Source organism: Enoplosus armatus, chromosome 11, assembly GCF_043641665.1.
Source record: "Enoplosus armatus isolate fEnoArm2 chromosome 11, fEnoArm2.hap1, whole genome shotgun sequence".
NCBI lineage: Eukaryota > Metazoa > Chordata > Actinopteri > Centrarchiformes > Enoplosidae > Enoplosus > Enoplosus armatus.
In genome coordinates, this window is record NC_092190.1 from 5,059,804 (window position 1) to 5,081,478 (window position 21,675).

The 21,675-nt window shown below is 43.2% G+C and overlaps 1 protein-coding gene across 1 annotated transcript in view; it reads left to right on the forward strand.

The window, feature by feature from the left end:
• The first annotated feature begins 4,937 nt into the window (after positions 1 to 4,937).
• arhgap20 (Rho GTPase activating protein 20) overlaps positions 4,938 to 21,675 on the forward strand; it is a 29,501-nt gene continuing 12,763 nt past the window's right edge. Inside the window, exons 1-9 of the mRNA XM_070914739.1 lie at positions 4,938 to 5,064; positions 7,935 to 8,020; positions 15,840 to 16,016; positions 17,417 to 17,566; positions 18,270 to 18,311; positions 18,697 to 18,781; positions 18,956 to 19,033; positions 19,314 to 19,380; positions 19,932 to 20,135. Coding sequence (XP_070770840.1) covers positions 4,972 to 5,064; positions 7,935 to 8,020; positions 15,840 to 16,016; positions 17,417 to 17,566; positions 18,270 to 18,311; positions 18,697 to 18,781; positions 18,956 to 19,033; positions 19,314 to 19,380; positions 19,932 to 20,135 — 982 coding nt within the window. The 5' untranslated portion in view covers positions 4,938 to 4,971. The remainder of the gene's footprint in view (positions 5,065 to 7,934; positions 8,021 to 15,839; positions 16,017 to 17,416; positions 17,567 to 18,269; positions 18,312 to 18,696; positions 18,782 to 18,955; positions 19,034 to 19,313; positions 19,381 to 19,931; positions 20,136 to 21,675) is intronic.

A 21,675-nucleotide genomic window follows, 5' to 3' on the forward strand; every position in this document is an offset into this window, starting at 1 on the left:
GAGGCAGCAACGATGAATACAATCTTTCTTTAACCCTTACCAATTGTTTGAGTAGTGCAGTTAAAGGTAATACCATGTGGGACACAGGACACAAACCCCTTACTCTGTTTTGTACCCAAGCACCCCCTTCCTACTACTTCTCTATGGCATATAGGAAAATCACACACTGAAAAACGATGTCAGTGTAAACAATCCTGGCAGCGATGATGCTTCCTCCAAAACGTTTTTTTTTTGTAGAATATTTTGTAGGAAACGCAGTTGCACATTCAGCTCTTTTTTCAAGAAACAAATAAGTTAGTTCATTACAGAAACTGGAAATAACTTTGGTTAAGCTTTCTAACCTGACAGGATGACAGATTAAATAAACTGTCAGCTTCTTTTAAGTCCTAAGACTGTAATTAACAAAACCCTGGTTATAATTTAGTAGTTAGAACCTGAATAAACTGAAAAGCAAATGAAACTTTCCCAATTTGGGAAAACAAAGAAAACAGAAGGTTAGTATATATCTTACTACTTTCAGGTCATTATCTGGTGGCCTTGATGTGATGAAAACCTTTGAATGGCTTCGAACAAGCCCTGAAAACGTCATACCACTCGATCCAGGTCTGCCAGGGACAGTGGCCAGCTGACCCACAATTTCCATCTCCAACACAATGTTGTTTAGATGTCTTTCCCTCCCTCTCCTCCACCTGAGTCACTCCCTCTCACCGCAGGCTTTGTCTCAGTCTGGTTCACCCAGGCTGCGTCCGTCTGTCTCCTCCACACGTCTCCGCGGCCTGATCCGCCTCTGCCTCTCTGCGCCACAATGTTTAGACAAACTGAAAGAGACAGAGACACGCTGACTGTGGAGGAGAGTGAAGCTAAAATTTCCGCCCTCTCATTCTATGTAACCGACTCTGATGTTTGCCTCAGAGGCTTTAAAGGCAGGATCCGTACATCCCTGAGGAGTAAACAGATGATGGACTCAGCATGGGAGGACGAAAACAGTGGGAATGAGAACAAGCCTTCACTTTCAAATATTTTGAAAGAGCTCCTCTTTCATGCAACATTAAACTCTAAACGTTAGCAATTCAAAGTGTTTTACATAAAGGTTAATCAAACTAGAGTCAGTGTTTTAATAAGGTTTGTCAAGACATGTCCTCATCAGAAAAATGACAGTATGGGTCTATTGTTCAAAAACTTTCTATGTTAACATGTTCCTGACATGCAGCCTTTCGTGGCTGTGTGAATAAGGACTGTTGCCAAGACGTTGTTGTAGCACAGCAAAACTTTGTAGGGACAATGTTGAGGGTACAAAGCCTCCAGATTTACCACGATTTGAATCCAGTCTCCTATCAACAGTCAGTGTTGGTTCCTTCCTTTTAATCATGACCCAAGTTTTAACCAAACCTTCATCATTATTGTCCCGCCCAGTGTTGGGGCGTAGGACATTACTCCTTGGGTGTTGTAGTAATGTGATTATTTATAATAGTGGCATGTCGTGTAAGGGATTACAATTCAAAATTCAGTAATTACACTCCAGTTACTAATCCCAGTAAAGCTCTGTTAATGTTACAACTGTTGTCTTACTGGGGCTTTGATGGAGGGTTCAGTGATGACTGCTTTGGAGCATGTTAGCTTAGCCAAGAGATGGAGGTGGTGGGGTGGGGGGGTGGGGGGGTAACTCCTATTAGCTCTAAAGTTGTCATATTTACATATTCTGCAAACCAACATTCAAAATCACCTGGTTTTGCTCAGAGGGTGTATGAACCCGCAGCTTCGCTGTGAGGTGACGACTTCTGAAGTATTCTAAAGCTTACATTGCTTTCTAAAAACACTGGAGCTGACCAGAAACTACAGTCTTACACGGCAATATGGGTAGAAACATGTCACTTTTTTCCAGAATATGTATAGCCGTACCTCAAACATTTATTATCACCCAGAAACCTCTGGATTATGCTGTTCAGGAAAAAAAAGGAAACAGTGGGTGTTTATTTTTGGCAGGCTACGTGGATGTCTGGCTTCTTAAAGTAGCAGCAGCGGCGGTGGCGGCAGTGGTGGAGGCGTCCATCCCGGGGTGGTGGATGTCGTTTTGAGTCACAGCAACTCCCTGTCTGCCTGAAACATCTCTGCCATCCGTCACACATCCATCCCTCCCTTCCTTACTCGATCCATCCGTCCATCTGTCCACTAACTGCTCCGTGTCGTCCTTGTGGCCTCTCCTCAGCCTCCCTGTACATGAGCATCTGTGTTTGTTTTCAAAGGAGGGAGCGAGGGAAGGACAGCGTGCTCTTTAAATAGATATTCAGCTATGTATAGTGTGTGTGTGTGTGTGTGTGTGTGTGTGAAGGTGCATTCGTGCATGCGTTTACAGTGCAAAGTGCAACCCTAACACCCCAACCCTGCGCAGACAAGACTAAAGCCTTCATGTGCAGCTCCTGTCAGAGCTCTGGACTCTCTCCAGCACATTTTCTCTCTCCGGAATCGACTGTTTGCCGTCCAAGTCGATACTCTCCTCGGCTTCAGGTTTTCAATAGCCTGACTCTCCGGGGCGAGACGGAGACATTCCCTTTCAGACACACTTCAAAGGAAATGTCAGATGACATTCACGAGGACACATATTGATTCTCTGTCTTTCATTCGAGGGGAGAATCGCTAGCGCAGATTATGCTTCCCATTTCTCCCTTGACCTGAAGCCACTCTGCCAAGCTCGGTTCAGGCATGAGGAGAATCTTGGAGTATTTGGCTGCCGTCTGACAGCGAGGTGTGTGACCCACTTTGGGGGTTTTGGGCTGAATAAAAAGTGTGTTTTTAACTTATCATGGAGGGATGTGTTGCTTTTGCCATGGATACTGAGAGAGAGTCTTTTTTTAATGTCACAACCCGGCGTCTTCCAGTGACAGAGTGGAACAAAGAGGAGGCAGAAACAAAACAGTGCAGTGCAGTGGCAGCCGTGGTCAGCCAGTGGCGTTTCCAACCGCATTTCAGACACACCCTCAATTTAGTCTCGCTTTTTGCTTTGGATCCCTCCAGACTGGCTACTCTTGACAAACAGCAGGAAACAAAAGCAGTCATTTAACCCCTAAAACTAGGGAACTTGAAGTGCAATATAAGTTCAAGAACAAATATGACTTGGCCACACTGGGCTCTTGATGAAAAAAGGATTTATTTGCAGAGAGAAGGAATGTAGTTGTCTGTGCATCAAGAGTTGAAGCTGTTCTCCAGACAGAAGCCCCGGCTGTTGTTTCATGCAGCTTGTGACATGATCAAAGGGGAAGGCCGAGCTTTATCAATGTTCTTATCATCCTATGCATGCCACTTTTCAGGGGATAGATAAAATGGAACAATTGTTGCATACCTTTGGGTTTGTGCAGAAGAGACAATGGCCTACAATAAGATATCGTGGGAAATAATCTTGTCAGATAGACACTTTATAAGAATTTTTCAGTGGCACAGAAACAGCCACACACAGCAGCCTCATGTCTCTGCCAAAAGAGTTTTGCTTGTCTGTTTAAAGGAAATTACTAAAGCTTCTAAATGGATTTCCAAGGAGCCATTCGTTTTGAATGGTTATCCACTTTCAGGTATCTCTTTAATATTTAAATCCTAACTGTGAAAGCAGTGGGAAAAAAGCAGTTAACCCCAAATGCTAAATTCTCCGTTTGCATGGTCAACAAATCAGTTTAACTCCAGCTTTGATGGAGTTGTACACTCTTCTTGCCTTCAGACTTTTAAAAGTAAACACTCCCACCCACTCGGTAAAGTCATCCTACAGTGAGGTATACTGTAGCTGTAACTACAAGGCAAATGTGTCATGCGTCATGCCTATGTAGAGAAAAAATACTGTGGACATTCCTCCTCATCAGTCATGTTATTCTTGGCCCTGGGAGTACATTCAACACCTGGCCTGGACCCTCTGCAAACCGCCTTCCTCTGGTACGAGAACAGTCAGCTTCTATATGGCGCTGACTGCCAGACAAGGAAAACATATGATGGGCCCTTCAAATAAAAACACACACTTGTAGGTACACAGACAAGCTCAAGAGTTAAACCAAAGCATGCTTTCAGCTACATGAGCTGCATCAAGTGATGCACATTAGATCAGGATAAGACCAGAAGTTAACTCTGTCTTCAAAATAAAAGAGGCCAAGCGTTGATGCAGTGACCGGAGTTCACAGATATTCCAACATACTCAGGGTAAGTTTCAGATAGATCGTCTTTCTGTTGTAATATTAAAAACAACTGTAAAAACATTTTCGAACGACAACCGTGGTCGAGATAATTAAAAGTTTAGAGACAAGATAAAGTGAAGAGACCAGAAAATAACAAGCTCTAGTTGTGTTTGGAAATGCAGAAAGGAGCTCAGTATAACAGACTTCCACAAGTAACAAACATTATACTGTACATTACACTATACATTACATTATGAAACAGCCACAAACAGAAGAGCTAGAGTTTCTTGTAATTGTTAGTTATTTTCTTGTTCTGGTCATTCAGTTCAGTCCAGAGAGTTACCTGCTTTGCTCAGGTATCCAGCCATTTCTGGCGTAAATGCAACACTGGAATTTCACTTTCACTTGTTTGTAACAAGCACTGCTAACATTAGTCAATAAGGTTTCCCTTCGTCTCTCCTTTCATTTTGCTGCTTCACGTCACACACACACACACACCTTTATTTTGAAAATCTAGAGCGGAAGTCGCGTGTATCGTCCCCGCTAACTTTACAACATTAGAGTCCGTTGAGGCGGACCGGAGGCGCGGCGCTCAGAGCAGACAGCGCTCAGACCCGCACACACACACACACACACACACCGAGAGAGAGAGGAGCGCGGCGCACAGGTCTCACCTCCTCTTCCTCCGGATCAACTCCTCTCCATCATGGACTCTCCTCGGGCTCGTGCCCTGCTCTCCGCCGGATAAACTTTGGACTTCCACTCGTATGATGGGAGTATACTGCCTGTGCGCTCGGCCCCGTGGATCTATGCAGTCTTGATGGAAACCATGTCACCGCAGCAGGGGACCATGGGACAGAACAGGTCCGACTCTCTGACCGGAGAGGGCAAGGCGCTTCCCGACAGCAAAAAGGTACCAGTGGCGCTTCTCCGTAGGACCTGTGCTTGTGGTGGGGTGTGGACTGTGGACACCGGGTGCGTCTTTGCGCACTGAGTTGCCCTCATTGGGCTCATTAAGGATAAATGAGTAGATTCCGATTGCACTCGTAGGAGAACGGCAACAACTCCCAGTATGGTGTGTCTGTCAGGAGTGATTTTAAAGAACGAATAGATGACAGGTTTGCATTCTTTTCTATCATTTATTCTTTTTTTTATTTCTTAATATTCTTGCAATCTGCAGTTGTTCGGCGGGCTTCAAGTCGAGGTCGGGTTTGGACGTTTGATTTATCTGATGAATTTCGCTCTCAGGAAACTCATTTGGATCCATGGCGCACGAACATTGTGTATGTGGAAGGGTACAAAATCCTGACTTAATATAGCGAGAAAGTCCAATCCTCTAAATCACCATTAGATTTGACTGGTTTCAAAATCGTTTGTGTTGTCCTGAATAAAGCATCATCTGACTGAGCTGAGGAGTCGACAAAGAACCAAATAACACAACAGGACAATGTGCTGATAGTGATTATTTGTTAATCAGACAGGCAGGAGTCACCGCGCAAACACAGAGGAATGATTCCTGCACCGCGGAGCCGTCGGTTCTGGCTCTTCTTAAGTTAATCATCAATACTTAAATAACGCAAAATATATCATTTTACATTTAATTCACAATCATTGTTACAGTTATTTGCTGTAGCTTTCTAACCCCAGCTTTCTGTGACAGGCACTGATACATAGAGGTGATTCTCCAGCAGCTGGTCGGTTAAATTGTAGTAAACAGCGCCCCCATCCAACGCGTGTTTAAAAAGCTGTAACTGCAACTTCCAGCAGGCAGTAGATCTGCAAACATGCTGCAAAAAGCAACAATTTGGTGGCAAACGTTTGATAATATAAGGTAAATCGTGACCTCCAACAGAACCAACACAAACAACATCATCAGATAAACCTTTTCTGATGATATCAAAGCCTGTTCTGTGCCTTGAAATACCCGCCACTCTCCTGCCTTCATCTGTAAAAAGAAGGCTGAGCGGAGTTGATGTGCCTGGTTTGTGACAGTTTTAATGACAAAAGAACGTAGTCAACCCAGATCTTTTTCACTGTGTAAATTTGGCTACAGATTAACATCAAAATCAATGCATGATGGTTCGCAAGTACTGTACAACTATATTAGTTTCCAGTACTGTTATGTTGTTATCCTCCAATTTCTTCAGCCCAGTGCATCACGTTTTGGCAACAGAACACAGTTACTCATGTTTTCGTCATGTTTTCATAAGTATTTCACCACTTCCCAGCCCTGGGCTTGCTGTTAGTGAAATTTTGTCTCTTGAATCTACAAATGTTGTTACTGTAGCCCCTTTTTTTTATGAGCAGTTGCTGCACTTTGTCCCGGTTTGGGGGGTTTTTGTGCTGTGTTCAGCTTTGGTAAGTTGTGAGAAATGAGCTGTCAGAAGCTGAAGCTCACTGAGTTTCCACATGCTGTACTTGACATCGACATGCATGACAGTTACATGCATGACATGTATGTATACTGTATATCAGAGTTTATCCTGCAGAGTTAGCTGAAATGATAACACTGGTGCCTCCTGCTTCCTGTTTGGTTTCTGCAGACAGTCAGCATAATTTGAGACATCTGGGCTTGCTTTTTTTTTTCTTTCTTTTTCACAAGAAGCCTCGTTGTTGTTTTATCATGTCATACGTTCTGTCGATCACCTCACACCTGCAGAACAAGCATGTCACCTAACCAATGTTACTGTCGTCTTTGAGCCTGAAAATGTGTTCTAATGTGTCTGAAAAACAGAAGTTCTTGTTTTGTGTGGACAACTACTGACTTTGCAGACTCAACTGGGTCAGTTTCTCACATGAAACTAATGGAAGCCATATACCCTAACCGCAACTATAATATTTTCAGCAAACCATAAACCCAATTAAACTGACCCAAATGTAATGAAATAGTTGTCGGGGGAAATTTCAGAGTTATGTTACAACATAGGAAATGTGTTTTTGTTACTTTGGGCCTTTTTTTCCTGCCAGGACAGCGATTCATTTCAGACCAGGTTTGTCAGTATGTATTTAAAAATCAGCATGCTTGAAGTAATGTAAAAGATGCGTCTTTCTTTTCTCCAAGCGCTCAATCTAGTGTCCCATGGTGCACATCCTGTTTCATTTTATGCTGGCCTGTTGTAACTTTGGCCTGCATGACTACCATGAGTCAAATTCTTCCTTCAACACTTCTAGAGGAGAGGAATGTTACCCATAAGGCACTGCAAAATTAGTTTAGGAAGCAAAGTCTTATTTGATTTCTGTCGCCTTCTTTCCAGATTAAATGACTGTAGTGTAGTTTTTTGGTTCAGGGCTCACGTGGTTTTGGTATGTTGTAAATAGATTAAGTTTAATTGAAATAGCTGCGGTGGCCACAGGGATGCATGTCATACTTCAGTGAGGGAGCTTACAATGCATCACGTTACAGTGAGAATATGTGAGGGTTCATAAACATTGTGAAACTTCTAGACGACATATTTCTCTACTTCAGTCTCCCTCTATGTCCTGCTGTCGTTTTCCGTCAGTCGCCATCTTTAACCATTTAGCTCACTTCCTCTTTTCCCCTTTTCCCTCTTTACTGCTGTCACTTCTCCTTTTCTTGCAGTCACTGTCCTTCCCTGTCTCTTAAATTCTCTTTCTCGCTCTCTCTGGTCTATTTCCTTATCTGCCTGCATTTCCTGAATTGACCGAAGCCAGCAACCGGCCTCGAGCAGTGCAGTTCGTCATGGGATGCAAACCATCACCTTAAGTCGCCGCTTGCATTGACCCATCTCCTCTCTCTCTCTCTCTCTCTCTCTGGCTGTGCAGAAGATGAAGACCCTGGCCCAGAGACGACAGTCAGCTCCCTCGCTGGTCATCAGCAAAGCACTTACAAGATCGAGAAGCACATCCAGGTAAGAGCAAACACACGTACACCCTGCTTTCATAACAAAGGAGCTGCTGTGGTGCTGGCATCACTGTTGGCCTGTAGTTCCTCAATGGAGCAATGGTTTCCCTCAGTAGATGGTGTTACAGATGCAGCTGCTGCAGAGAGCGCCACTGGAAGAGAGCTTAACCCCGCTGTACGAGTTTTACTGGTTTCTGAGCAGTTTGCAGTTCTATCATTTCCAAAGTTTACTATTTCTTCCAGTAACTTCCTGTAACTTCTGTCTAAACCTTTGGCCAAAAAATTCCTCTTGCTGGTGTATGTCCTCCTGCAGTATGACACTTTAGTCTTTTTAATACACTCAACTTCTGTACCAATATCCATTTACTAACAACTTACTCATTTTTACAAATGCAGACTTTATAGATAGTTAAAAGAAGCCTTAATAATAACTTTTCAACAATTTCAATATTTGCTCATAGCTCATTATTTATTCATTATTTATTATCTTTATTAATGACTCACCACCATTTGTCACTGCACAGTTTCTTATGAATGTTTGATGCATGCATTGACTCACAAACCTTTCATGTTTTTCACTGAATTCTCTCAGCCATTCAGCCCCAGAAACACAGATCCAGGGATTTAAAGGGGGTGATAGCACAGAGATTAGAGAGGAAAAAGGTGAAGCTGGGAGGCTGCAGGTTAAAAGAAGTGGATGGTTGTGCCTCCTCTGGGAAGCTCCTAGTTGCACTCTCTGTGGACAAACACAGATTGCAAATAAAAAAAAAAAGCTTCCAGATGAGATATTTTCACAAGATTCAGATAGTTCTCCCGCATAGTCTTACATTTGTCTTCTCAAACATCAGAGCGAAGAGCTTGGCCTCCCTGACTCATTCATGGCTTAGAGCGGGTTTAAATGCTGACTTCTCCCAGAGCTATCAGGCTTTTCATCACCCTCCTATCGCACAAATCCCTTCCTCCTCCTTTAACGGGGTCGGAAATAAGCCATTACAAACCCTTTGGGGAGGGTATTTATTTACTAGAATCTGTCTCATAAGTCTTTGCCAGTGCCAGCTTTTTGGGGGATTTAAGAGAAAAAAGAAAAGAACAATTGAAGGAATGTCATGTACCTTTGAATCAAATTGTCACAGAGAAACTAACAGCTTGAAGTGCATCAGGATCCCTTCAGGAATGTAACAGAGTTCCTTATGGATGCAGGCTGAAAAACCTCAAAGCTCTCCTCAAAGCACTCCCAGGCTTTAAAATATAGGTTTTTCATGCCATCATAATGTCTCCAATGAGCCAAAGCCCGAGGATGAAACTTGATGTGGTGCAACACTCTGACATGTTTATGATGTGTGTGCGAGCTATGTGGCAGTTTTTAGTGTTTGCAGAGAGAGAGAGAGAGAGAGAGAGAGAGAGAGAGAGCATGCTGAACTGTGAAAATTGACCATTTAGACCAGTGCTGAGGGAAACACTCCACACTGTTAAATGGGTCAGTGCTCTTGGGGCAGTGTGTGTGTGTGTGTGTGTGTGTGTGTATGCTGAGGAAAGTGTGAAAGACAACTCACATATTCAGTTTGTAGGCATAGAGAAAGGGTGAGACAGGCAAACTATTGAGTGAAAGTCACTTAGTCCGACCAGTGTGTGTGTGTGTGTGTGTGTGTGTGTGTGTGTCTGTCTTAAAAGTCTCAGGAGCTATGGAGCCAGGGCTTGACACTCTCAGCTGTCACCCTTAACCTTTGACCTCTCGTCAGGAGGTGTAGGGGCCAGTTGGGGTCACCTGGGGTCAACACCTCCCATGTCAGTGAGTGTGTGAGGTGTTCATTAATGTCCGGATGTGGATATGTGTGTGTGCAGGGGGTGCCACCAGGGGAGACGTGAAATGATAGTGGTCAGGTGACTCACAGCTGGTAAAGGTGAAAGGTCATTTTTTAAACATATTTTTAAGGAGTACTATAGTTATTGATCTTTCTTGTTGTTTTGAGTGTATTCCATCTAACTGTTGTATAAAAACTATAACACCCTAAAGTGCTATTAATACAGTTTTAATGAATACGTCAGTTCTGCCAACAACACTTGGCGGTGGTTTACTCATTATTGCATCACCACTGTGCTCGTTATCCTAGTAAATCCCTGGCTCAGGTGTTATTACAAAGGGAAGAAAGTCAATAACATATTATGTTTATCAATTACATGTAACTGAGCAGCTTTTTCAATTTTGTGCGCAATCTAAAATCCCAAATCCTAAATGGCCACAGAGCAGCCTGCAGCTCTGCTTTCCTTGCCAAGTCAGGAGGCCTTATAGAGGTCTGAATCTCTTTAAGGCAGTCTGAGAGAAAGCTTCATGATAAAGATCTCCTCTCGGGAGAATAACAAAGACTTGCAGAGCAACTGGTCGGCCTGGTGGATCCGTATTGAAATTGTGACAGCCACAAAGTCATATCGGTTCTTTCACCTCGACCATTTGGCAATCTTAGTAATCTTAGTTGATATATTTATCACGACCTGAGTGATATCTCTGCTGGGATGTTTGATACTCTCTGGTATTTTTCACTGCCTCTCTTCTGTTCGCTCTGCTTCTTTTTCCTCCACTTTCAGCTTCTGCAGTCAATGAACAGCAATGACTTTTTGTATCATTTAATGTACTTGAGTTCAAGCTCAGTATGCCTCTTTAAGCTCTTATTTGATGACCTTCTTTGATGGCCTGAAGAAATATGCACTTAGTGATAAACATATCACTTCCTTTATCTTTGAGGTGACTCCTTCTTTTGCTCCCTCTGTCCTGCCTTTCCCATCAGGCCAAGAGGCGCTGAAAGGCTCTCTGGCCTTCAGCTCAGCCACTTACATCACCGCCACACACACACACACACACACACACACACACACACACATATGTATACACACACACATGCACCTCATCCAGAAGTATAACGTCATCCTTCTGCCTCCAGGCTTACAGTGCAGAGTATTATGCCCCCCCCCCCCCCCCCTTTGCCAATGAAATCTATACTGCAGGGAGGAAGGAACCATAAAGCATAAAAACACATGATTGGCTCACATCCCTGACCTCACACTCTCACTCACTGTAAGCCACAAAGTGACACACTCACACACACACACACACACACACACACAAATCCAAAAACCACCTGACTGTACACATGCATGCAGGCGAGGCACACACATACTTTTCATTCACTTTTTATTGCACACACAGTACAACGACCTCTCTGTCCATTCTTTCTGCACGCCAGTAGACACACATTTGTATTCAAATAGTTGTCAAGACATTAGTGTATTTATTTAACCCCAATTCTAATCTCATCCTGAAACCAGTCCTAACCTGCATTAAGCTCTGAGAAAAAGGGAGAAAAAGTTCTCTGTTTTGGATGTTTTGTTGTTTCAGGACATTTGTTCCTCAAAATGACATATACAAAGAACACACACCCACTCACACATCATGCAAAAGACATTTCCTGGTTTGAATAACGATATCTGCTAAGGATATCATGGCTAACAGCCCCCGGTCACTTCTCTTTTACTGAAAAAAAAGGGGGAAGAGTTTCAGCATTCTGACCTCATCCTCTGTGTGTGTGTGTGTGTCCCTGTATGTGTGTGTGTGTGTGTGTGTGTGTGTGTGTGTGTGTGTGCTTCCTCTGGCTATACAGAGAGCATTGTGTGTCAGCCAGGGATGACATTATAGTTTGCCTATGGAAATGATCTGGTGCAGCCAGAGTCAGGTCTGGGGGAGGGGAGTCAGGTGGAAACCGGAAAGAGACAGAGGGTGTAAAAGATGCGCAGCCGTCAGTTTGATTTTGACAGTCTGGTAGGCTGCTTGATGTTTCTTCATTCAGTGTTTCTGTCAACCACACAGTGAGGGCAGGATGATGGCATCTCTCTTTGCATTTTCCATGAAAGACGTTTGAGTTTCTCAAGGTAGCGGTTCGTCTGCCTGTTTAGGCTGCCCATGCTTACTCTCCACCAATCATTACTTCAATTCTCAGTAACAATCAAATGATGTGTGTAATTTGAAATTGAAGTAGTGATAAACTCCTGGAGAATTACTAGCTTTTATCTGGGAGAAAGAGGTCAAACTACTGGAGATGTGAAACACACACACGTACAAGTTCAATGGATGACATGCAAACAGACGAGCACACATGCACACACCCTCTGACTTTCTTTTCCACACATTCCTTTCCACACACACACACACACACACACACACACACACACAGTGAACACTTTTCAGTGAATGACTGTCACATCTCTGACTCTCCTCTTTTACTTTGTTTTTCATCCCAGTCAGAGTTCACATGTTGCGTAAGGAACAAAGGAGCGAGCTGAAGGATTCTTCCCCAGCCAGCAGCCCTCTGTTCATTCAGTTCTTCTTGGATTGATGCCATAAAAACTTAAAACGTGTTGGTGGCCGTGGAGTCAGCTTCGCTACCAGAGGCAAATCAGCTGTGGACAAACTGATGATACAGAAACACACAGTCCTTCTCGTGGGGTTATTAATAAAGCTGAGCAGATGGACAGAGTTATATAAGTGCGTGTCACTGCTGCCCTGAGGGAGTCGGTCTGCTCGGTCATGTTGGGCCATCTGACAGCTGAGGTGACGTTGCGCTGTTGCACAGCGACGGTGTATGTAAAATAGTTGAATGAGCGATGGCAGGAGAGATTAAAAATGGGCGGAGAGAGGAAAACGGGACGATGGACACGATAAGGTAAAAAGTGAAGAAGACAGAAAAGATAATCAGTGAGAGAGAGGGGGAAGAGAGAGTGACAGCTGTTTATCCAGCTGTTGTCCTCAGGGTGTATACTTAACAGGTGCTTGTCAATCATGGTTGTGTCCATGACTAAGACTTTACTTATGCTTCCCCTCCGAGCCTCCACACATCTGAGTCACTTAAATCATTAAGGACTCAGTGAATCAGACGTGTGTGTGTGTGTGTGTGTGTGTTTGCTGTAGAAATCAGGAGTAATGCAACAACAACAAGCATGTCAGTCCACATGAACGATGCAGCTCACCGCTGACTGTGCCCAGTCCAGTTTCGCTCCAGCTCTTTCTGTTGCTGGAGTTTCATTTGGACAAAGTGCATAAATTCAATTGTTATATCCTTGTTTGTATTTACCTTTGTAGTTCTTGGTTTTATATCACAATCCCGTCCATATGTTGTGATCCATTGAGGGTCTAAGGACAGACAGATTATGTATAAATCAAATACACTCACTTCAGTTTGAGATTAGTGCTAATAAGACGTATCAACCTTTATGTACAGATCTTGTCCGTTGCTGCTTCATTAATTCATGCTGGGACATTAGTATGCTGTGTTGTGTGGAGCATTGTACACTGGCCCCTTATTGTGTTCCAAAAAGTCAACAGTTGTCCCCTCGGTGCCATGCCTCAACAAAGGTGGCCATGTATGCGCGGGCAGGCTGAGCACTCAATTTATCAACATCACATGACGTACAATGGAGCCATTAGCTCCTCATCCATCAGATTCAAAGGGCGGCCGGCTCAGCTGTCAATCTCACATTCAGGAGGGAGGGTCGTGTGGTGAATACGGAAGATGTTGTCTTTTTTGGGGCAGCAAGATGTGAAAGGGGCTTTACGGGAAGGTTTGTCCGTTTGTATTAGTGTGTGTGTGTGTGTGTGTGTGTGTGGGCTCTTCTGACAGGAGAATTCTGAATAAGAAGCAATAAGAACAGAGGAGGATGTGTTGATAAACTCAGTGGGAATTTGTGAGGCTTTTGCTCTGTGATGGTGTTGGGGTTAGGGTAAATCCTCCCAACGCTCCTCTGCAGGTTCCCTGTGTTGTCCTCCTGTGGTGGCATGTGACATGACAGTAATAGAGCAGTTACAGCCATGTTGAGTCAAATCAAGTCAGGTCAATCTTATTTATATAGACCAATATCACAAATGACAAATTTGCCTCAAGGGGCTTCACAGTCTGTACAGCATATGGCACCCTCTGTCCTTAGACCCTTGATACTGATACGGAACAACTCCCCACAAAAAGAAACTGGGTTTTTAACAGGGTTGAGAGAGACAGAGAGACAGAGAAGACTCATTTTGAACTTCATGAACTTCTTTGGAGATATTTGGACAAAGGGAAGGGGAAAAATATAGAGGCTTGTTTCAGAATGACACTATGCTGAAGGAGTTGACACCAAAAAGGAAAGATTTACATGCTGCTGCCGTGATCTGCCTGACGAAGAAAGAATGAAATGTTTAATTCATGGCAGTGGAGGGCTGCATGAGTTATGTGAATGTTTGCAAAAGGGGCTAAAATAATTTCTCAGTATTCCACATGGAAAGTATTTTCTTTTCTGCAGGAACAATAGCTGGTTGTTTTGCAACTGTTGATTTTGTAATCATCATAGCAACATGGTGTCATGTCTTTTATACAGTAAAACAAATGGGACGTATTCCTCTTATCCCATCCGTCACCTGTTTTTTACTGAGTTTTCAACCCCTGGCCTTCTAGGGCGACGTGTCCCACCGAGCATCAGCGCTTAATTGGCTACATTCATCACTTATAATTGAATTCACTCAGTCCCCTTTTGGATTTATTTTTGGATGACACACAAAGACAAAAAAGGGAAGCACTCCAGCGTAGTCGTCTGTTCTTCGTTAATTAATTACGTAACCAATCACTTACGCAATGTAGCTGGAGGGATTTCGCTGTATGAGACAATCTCTGTCTTCCCAGCAAGACTTGGACTACTGGGTGCTCTGTTTAAGGGGTTACCGACAGAATTGTGTGTGTCCTCGTGGGTATCAAGGATGTTAAGAAGTGGGTGTGTGCATGTGTGAGAGAGCAGACAGTGTGTGTGCGTGTTTGTGTACATCAAAGAGACACAAAGGCAGAGACAGAGATAGAAAATGTGAGTATAAGTGGAGATTTAACTTTTTTATCTGGTAGTGAAGGGTAAACAGGAAAGGATGGAGCTCTCCAACTATTTCCTCTTCCTCCAAAAATTCCCCTCCGTTGTCATCCGTCCATCAGTGGCACATATTGACGGCAGGGAAACCGATACAAGACAGACAATTTTAATTAAAACTAACTTTTAAGATGTTTTTATAAAACTTTCAAACTTTCAAACTTTCAAAACAGTTACAAAGGGCTTTATTGAATGGAAAAAGGAAAAAGAGGAAACAAAAGACAAGAAAATATATAAAATCAAGACAAACAAAAACGGTTCATTGCCAAATGAAATGCCAGTTATTCACTATTTACTAGTAGAAGTTCCTTTGATGCTGGCAGGAGCTCCTCTCGTTCCATCTCAGCTCTTTTTGTGACTGTTTAAGTTAACAGAGACATCTTTGTGCAGCTCCAAAACATGCAAATAGTAATAGATTTGCAGCCAAACGATTGCCCTGCAGGTCCAAAACTCCAATATTTATTTGACTGACAATGTTTGATTGCGTGCTTGCAACTGTGAGGAATCAGTAAAGGACATTCAGGAAATAATGAGGTACATATTCCACTTTCGGACTTTAACTGGGCTGAACAAGCTGTTTGGATGTTTAAGCCTTTTCACAGCCTCTTCCAAGTTTGTTTCACCAAAACATGGGCCTCGTGTTTTTAAGTTACATGCTCACACTGCTGCATCGTTATCCCACACTCTGAGGAAGTTTGGAAGATCTCCCAGTGCTAATACAGCACAGTAAAAACACTAAATACTAAATGTTCCAGGTTATTCAGGTTTAGCTGATAACTGAGTTCGTTGTTCAGACGCCTCTAAACACATCCAGACCACACATCTCTCCTTTGGGGATCAATAGTGTATTTCATCCTTTGTTGTATTGCGTTTGTCTTGGTTTCGTCCACCAGGGAAAACTGCCTGACGCCAGTCAGCCCAGAGTCGTGTCCCCTGGTTCAGGCCTTCCTGGCTGAGTGTCCAGGCCGCCTATTCTTGGGTCACGCCCAAACGCAGCTGAAGACAGGCCTGCAGACCCAGGAGAGACACCTCTTCCTCTTCACCGACACACTGCTCGTCGCCAAGGCCAAGTGAGTCTGCTTCTGTGAAATGACAGAGAAATGAAAGAGCGTATGTTTGCGTGGTCGTGTGAGTGAGACGGAGACGGAAAAATGGAGACAGGGAGACATAAACAGGAAAAAACAGAGAACAAATTTGAGAAACAAAGAAGCAACATTTCGTCTGTTCCTAGTTGTTTCTCTAACTCTGATAACAAAAAGCAATCTGTAGAGGATGGAGTTACATCCTTCTGCTTTCTTTCCCTCAGGTCTCCTTCCCTCACTCCCCTGCTTCTTTCACTTCTCGCTCCCTCATTTTCTCCCCAGTATATAATTATTTCCCGGCCAATTAAATCCATATGAAGCCTGGCTCAGATCAAAGCCACACTGGCCTGCCTTGGGCCTACAGTATGGGGCTCCCCACCCACAAACTGCACACACTGCAACACACACATGTTCAAAAATAGAGCACATTTCTGTTTTTGAAGTCCACAAACACACATGTACATGCACCAATGCACACAGACATGTAGAGACGGAAACAGACTTCGGCTCTGTGTACTTATGTACTTACTGTACACACACACACACACACACCCCTCAATGCAGACACAGCAGGACCTTTGTGGTCTGCTCTGGGGAGTCATGTGCCAGTGGGCGGCGCTGACCCTTCCAGCACAGAGAGTATACGCTATAATTGGCTATTACATTGTGGCTGAACACAGGGTGAGTTAGAGGAATGTGTGTCGGTATGTGTGTGTGTGTGTGTGTGTGTGTGTGTTTGAGAGAGAGGAAGAAGAAGTTAATTGATGTGTGTGTGTGAGTTTGTGTGCCTTTGTATCTGTGTAATAGCAGGGAGTGTGTGTGTGTGTGCCACATGTGCATTTGGAGTTTTTCCCTATATAATCACAGATGCAGTGGTGGATAAATCCACTTCTACTGAGCACATCTGTATTAGAATACTGAAAATAGATCTTTTTATAATTTTCATCTATATAAAGCATTTCTTGAAGGAACGCTTTCTCGGAAGAAAAGAGTAGGGGATCCCAGTTTGTTCCCAGTCAAAGGAACCTTCTGGGGTTTCTCTTTTGCAAGAACGTCTCCTAAATTTGTTGTATAATTGATTAGCTGATTGACAGATTATTCATCTACGACAATTTTGAGAACTGATTCATCATTTAAGACATTTGTGAATTAATTTTTTGTGGTTTTGTCTTCTCAAATTTCCTGTTTTTAAATTGAATATCTTTGAATTTAGGACTGCTGGTCAGACAGAACAAACTATTTGGAGATCATGTTGGTCAACTGGAAATTGTGATGGGCATATTTCACTATTTTCTTCGATTGTAATTGATAAAGATTAATTGGTAATGAAAATAACTGTTAGCTGGAGCCCTAGCCTAGCTTAATGTAGCACAATGTGTCTTCTGCAGGTCTCCCACTCATTTCAAGGTGAAGGCCCAAGTCCGAGTGTGTGAGATGTGGACGGCCAGCTGCATGGAGGAGGTGTGTGAGGGAAGCACCAACCCAGAGAGGTGCTTCGTCATGGGCTGGCCCACCTGCAACTGTGTGGCCACCTTCAGGTACACATTCACACTCACACACACACACACACACACACACACACAGTACAACATAACAACATAAGCAAGTTGTTCACAATCAAGAAGAGGAATGTCTGGAGGGTGAACTGTAGTTTTATTTTTCACAATTATCTTAATTTGATCAAACAGGAGCAATTCAATGTAACTTAATTTCCTCTTATATAACTTCATTATGCTTCATCTGCTTGCATAGCATGACAGTTATTCATGCCAAGCACACTGAACATATTTCTAAAAGGCCTCTCTGAGTCACTCCAGCAATCAGCTGAAAGAGTACATTGTGTTCTCAGGTGCAAATGCACAGTGTAGACGGGAACTAAAAACTGAACACGCAACCACAAAATCCCTAAACCCTTAAGTGCGAAGGCACTTCCCAGTCGTAAAGCTGCTCAATCCAACCACAGCGAGACTAGAGAAGATAACCTCACACGCACAACAGGCACGAACATGCAACACACGTATAAATACGTTCATATATGCCCTTCTGTGTTTTTGCACCTTCATCGATGGCATGCACACTTTCACACACTCTCATATTTTCCATCACCAGGAATCCAGTCATTGCTTGGGGCGAAGTCTGCGGCTATAGCCAGCAGGAGTTACATAACAAAGCAGAACAGACAGTTGCCTTTAACGTGATTATCTCTGATTATGTTTTGTCACTCTCTTTACTCTTCTTCAGCTCTGAGGAGCACAAGGACAAGTGGTTGGCACTCATCAAAAGGTAAATCTTTGGTTATTGATTTGGTATTTTAGCTTATAGTTCGTCTTGCAAATGTAATTTCCCTTACGGGGCAGGAAAGATTTGATTTGAAGTGATGAAATAGAAGCCTGTTCAAGATGAACGAGAATAGAAGTTACCATGAATTTATAAGATCTGAACCACTGAGTTGAATACAGTCTAGCTAATGCTTTACGACTTATGCATATTTACAGCTAAGATGAATTACTTGATATTTTACGTGCTGGCGTTCCAGATGCTAGTCTCCCATATCACAGTGCTGGATTGGCCATATTAACTTTAATTCATTCGTACTTATATTATAACTTATATTCAAATTCTATTTTTAAGGCCGACCTCTATGCTTTGTTTTTTCCCTTACACACAGCCGGATAATTGAGGGAAAAGAGAAGGACGACCCCAAGACCATTCCACTGAAGATATTTGCAAAGGATATTGGAAATTGTGCATATGTAAGATTCTCCTCTTTCCTCTGGGGTTTTTATTGCTTCTGTCAGCACAAAAGTGAATATTGTTTGATCGTCTAGTCTGTCCTTAAGTGGGTAATTAATGACATCACTTGCAGGGCTACCATTTATGTAACACACAAAGATATTTCCATAATTTTTCCAAAATGTTTCCAACAGGCCAAGACACTTGCGGTCAGCAACACTGACAGCACCACTGATGTCATCCGCATGGCTCTGCTGCAGTTTGGCATATCAGTGAGTAACTGTTGACACTCTATACTCACCATGTCTTAAACAAAGATGTCAAGTTTAGCATTTTTAACATCGAAATGAACGTTTACATCAGTAATTTTGCATAACAGTACAAAAAAAATTGTTGGCTAAAGTTTCTGTAGGTCTCAAACCAATCTCTACTGTAAGAGCATATAAAGGGATTTGTTGTCAACGCCGACGTGCATTCTTTGACAGTGAAAAGCAGGAAAAACATGGAAAAGTAGCAAATGTGTTGAGTCAGATTCTCTTTTTCTCTGTCCAGGGCTGCGTTAAAGACCACCGGTTATGGGTGAACTCCAGCAAGGACGACCCTCCATACCCTCTCATCGGTGAGCCCGCCTGTCATAGATTTTAAAAAAAGAAAAAGAAAAGAAAAGAAAGAAAACTACTCTTTCCCCTGCAGCCTTTACCTTTTTTTTCCCCCTTTCAAGGCGTTCTTCACCTCCAGTGTTGTGTATAAAATAAGATTTATGATAAGACTCTAGTCATACTGAGAGTTCCCAAAGTGTACATGTTTGAAAGTAAGAGTGGGATACTGGTGATTTTTTCAAATCTGCATGTAGGCTTACATTTACAACTTTTCCTCCCACGACGAAAACCAGGCAGTGGTAATATAGAAAATACACAGAGAGTGAGGGGCACTACTGTACAAGCATCAGCAGTACACCAAAAACTCATCTCAGCATCTGGCAGCATATGAGAGCAGTTCGCTTTGTGTCACAGTAGCATTTCCGTCACATTCTGTTACCATCTTTTGTTCTGTAGTTCTCACTGAATTCTTAACATCCAGACTGCTTATTTGTTAGCTCTGTGCTAATTTTTATCAGCCAACATGCCAGGCCCATGACCTCTAACCTCTGGACCCTGACGTTTCATTCAGGCCACGAGTTTCCCTTCAGCATCAAGATGAGCCACATTCGCGATGGCGGGAGCGGTGGTGGAGGACTGGGAGGAGGGAGGGATCCAACGAGTCCCACAGACTGTCCAGGGGTGCTGCTGCTGGACCAGTGTCTCCCTCCAGACACCCAGTGCCAGTTTATCCTCAAACCCAGCAAGGTTGCCCCAGGACAGGCTCCGCTTATAGGTAAAGTCAGCTACTCAGGATTGTAGTTTTTTTTAGGCATTTTTTCAGAACACAAGAAGGTACATTTCAAGATTCATGGCGACAGGTAACAGTTTGAAAGCACTTTGAACTCCAAAATCAAGTTTACTATCAGTGGACTATCTCTGCTACAAACAACACTGATTGATGATCAATCACATGGCTAATCAATCATGTGTGGGGAATTTTATAAAGAAAACATGACATTTTCCTTTTGTCGTTCTTCTAACATAAAAATCTGGCCTAGTGAAGCCATCATGCTGATTTTTGCCCAGAGAGAATAAAAAAACTTTGCACTGCAACACGGCAACAGGCACTGTCAACAGTGGCCATCTGCCCATTAACCTTTATGCATGAGGACAATTCATGAAGAGCAGTGAAAGTATGTGCTGTGGAAAACAGTTTTTTCATCAACATGATGGTTGAGGTTTCCGAGTTGGTCAGTGTCAAGATTAAAATAAACAAATCCATAAATCTAATTGTGAAACCATATGAGGAAACAGAAGAATGAATGCAGAACAGAAAATACTTCTTCAGAAGTTGTTTCACCTTGTTTGTGCTCACTCTTGACTCTCGGAGACATACAGTGATGTTGTTAGTTCTGAGGATGAATCAGAAGGTGAACAAGAAGAAAAGGAGTCAACGAGAACGGTGGGAAAGGAGATTTTAGCGGGCAAGGGGTTACAGCAGAGGTTAAGCGAGACGCAGCGGCAAAATAAGAAAAACATCAGACGGACAAAGAGGAAGAAACCCCAGAAGGGACGGATGAGTGTGAGAATAGGAAGATGGAAAGTAAAAAGGGATGACGCAGCTATTGACTAAGTCTGAAGGTCAGCGGAGGTGAAGGAAAAAGAAACAACGGACTGTAACAGATAGAAGAGACTGAAAAGGGGGACGTCAAAATGAGAGGGACAGAAAAATGAGGAGGAGGGAAAAGAAAAACAAGAGGACAGTGGACAGGATCAAGGAAGAGTCATGTGGATACAGAGACCAGGATGGAAAAAGAGGGGGGGGGGTGAGGTTTAGAGGAAAACAAGTTGAGGAGAAAAAGTGTGTTTTCCAGTCAAAGAAGCTTCAGTTTGCCAACCACAAACTTCGCCTCAGACTCCTTTGCCTCAAGCATAACAGCATCTTACATAATCGCTCCATACCAGCCCCGCCGCCGCCATAGAGGCCTGATCGCTCACACCCAACCGGAAAGCTAACGAACGTGTGTGTGTGTGTGTGTCTATTGAGTGGTCGCCACCTTTTCAGGAATTTATCCTTGAACGACCCTGCAGGCAATTCTGTCTTGAATGTTAGAAACAGATTGTGTAAAATAAAACTTTGGTGATGTTGATTTTCCAAAATTGCTCCAAGACGTGTCCTTTGCAACACACTGCTTGTGCTCCAGAGATCGAGTTGAGTTGAGCATCACCGTTCATCACGAGCCAAAGAGACACGATTTCTGAAGAGAAATACTGCACCTAGCACCTGTTAGATTATAATAGGATGACAGGCATTGCCCACCCAGTCTACAAGT